Source organism: Penaeus monodon, chromosome 34 (assembly GCF_015228065.2).
Source record: "Penaeus monodon isolate SGIC_2016 chromosome 34, NSTDA_Pmon_1, whole genome shotgun sequence".
In the NCBI taxonomy this organism is placed as follows: Eukaryota; Metazoa; Arthropoda; class Malacostraca; order Decapoda; family Penaeidae; genus Penaeus; species Penaeus monodon.
The window spans coordinates 19529617-19529943 of NC_051419.1; the positions used below are offsets into that span (position 1 = coordinate 19529617).

The 327-nt window shown below is 64.2% G+C and overlaps 1 protein-coding gene across 1 annotated transcript in view; it reads right to left on the reverse strand.

Moving 5' to 3' along the window:
* LOC119594630 (follistatin-related protein 5-like) overlaps positions 1 to 157 on the reverse strand; it is a gene marked incomplete at both ends in the record, with an annotated part of 70881 nt that extends 70724 nt beyond the window's left edge. The window contains 1 exon segment of the mRNA XM_037943680.1: positions 60 to 157. Coding sequence (XP_037799608.1) covers positions 60 to 157 — 98 coding nt within the window.
* Between the last annotated feature and the right edge of the window lie 170 nt (positions 158 to 327).

The following is a 327-nucleotide window of genomic DNA, read 5'->3' on the forward strand; positions in this document are numbered from 1 at the left end:
CCTCCGCGGCAACCATCGCCACCACCTCCATCACCGCCATCACCCTCGCCACCACGCACCTTTTCTGAAGCACTTCCTTGTCCTGTCTATGTGAATGGCCTTCCCAGTGACACAGGCGGCGCGGTGGAGCTCGCAGTGGTTGAGGTAGAGGAGGCCGTCGGTGCCACACACGAGCTTGCGGTGCCGGGAGCAGAAGGGCTGGCACTCACACGTTGGCTCTCCTTGCCAGTCCAGGCGGCACACGCGGCCCCGCTCGCAGAAGTGGCTTTGGCACGGCTCTGCAAGGAAGGGGGAGGGAGAGGCACGGGAGTTAGATACGACTGAGGG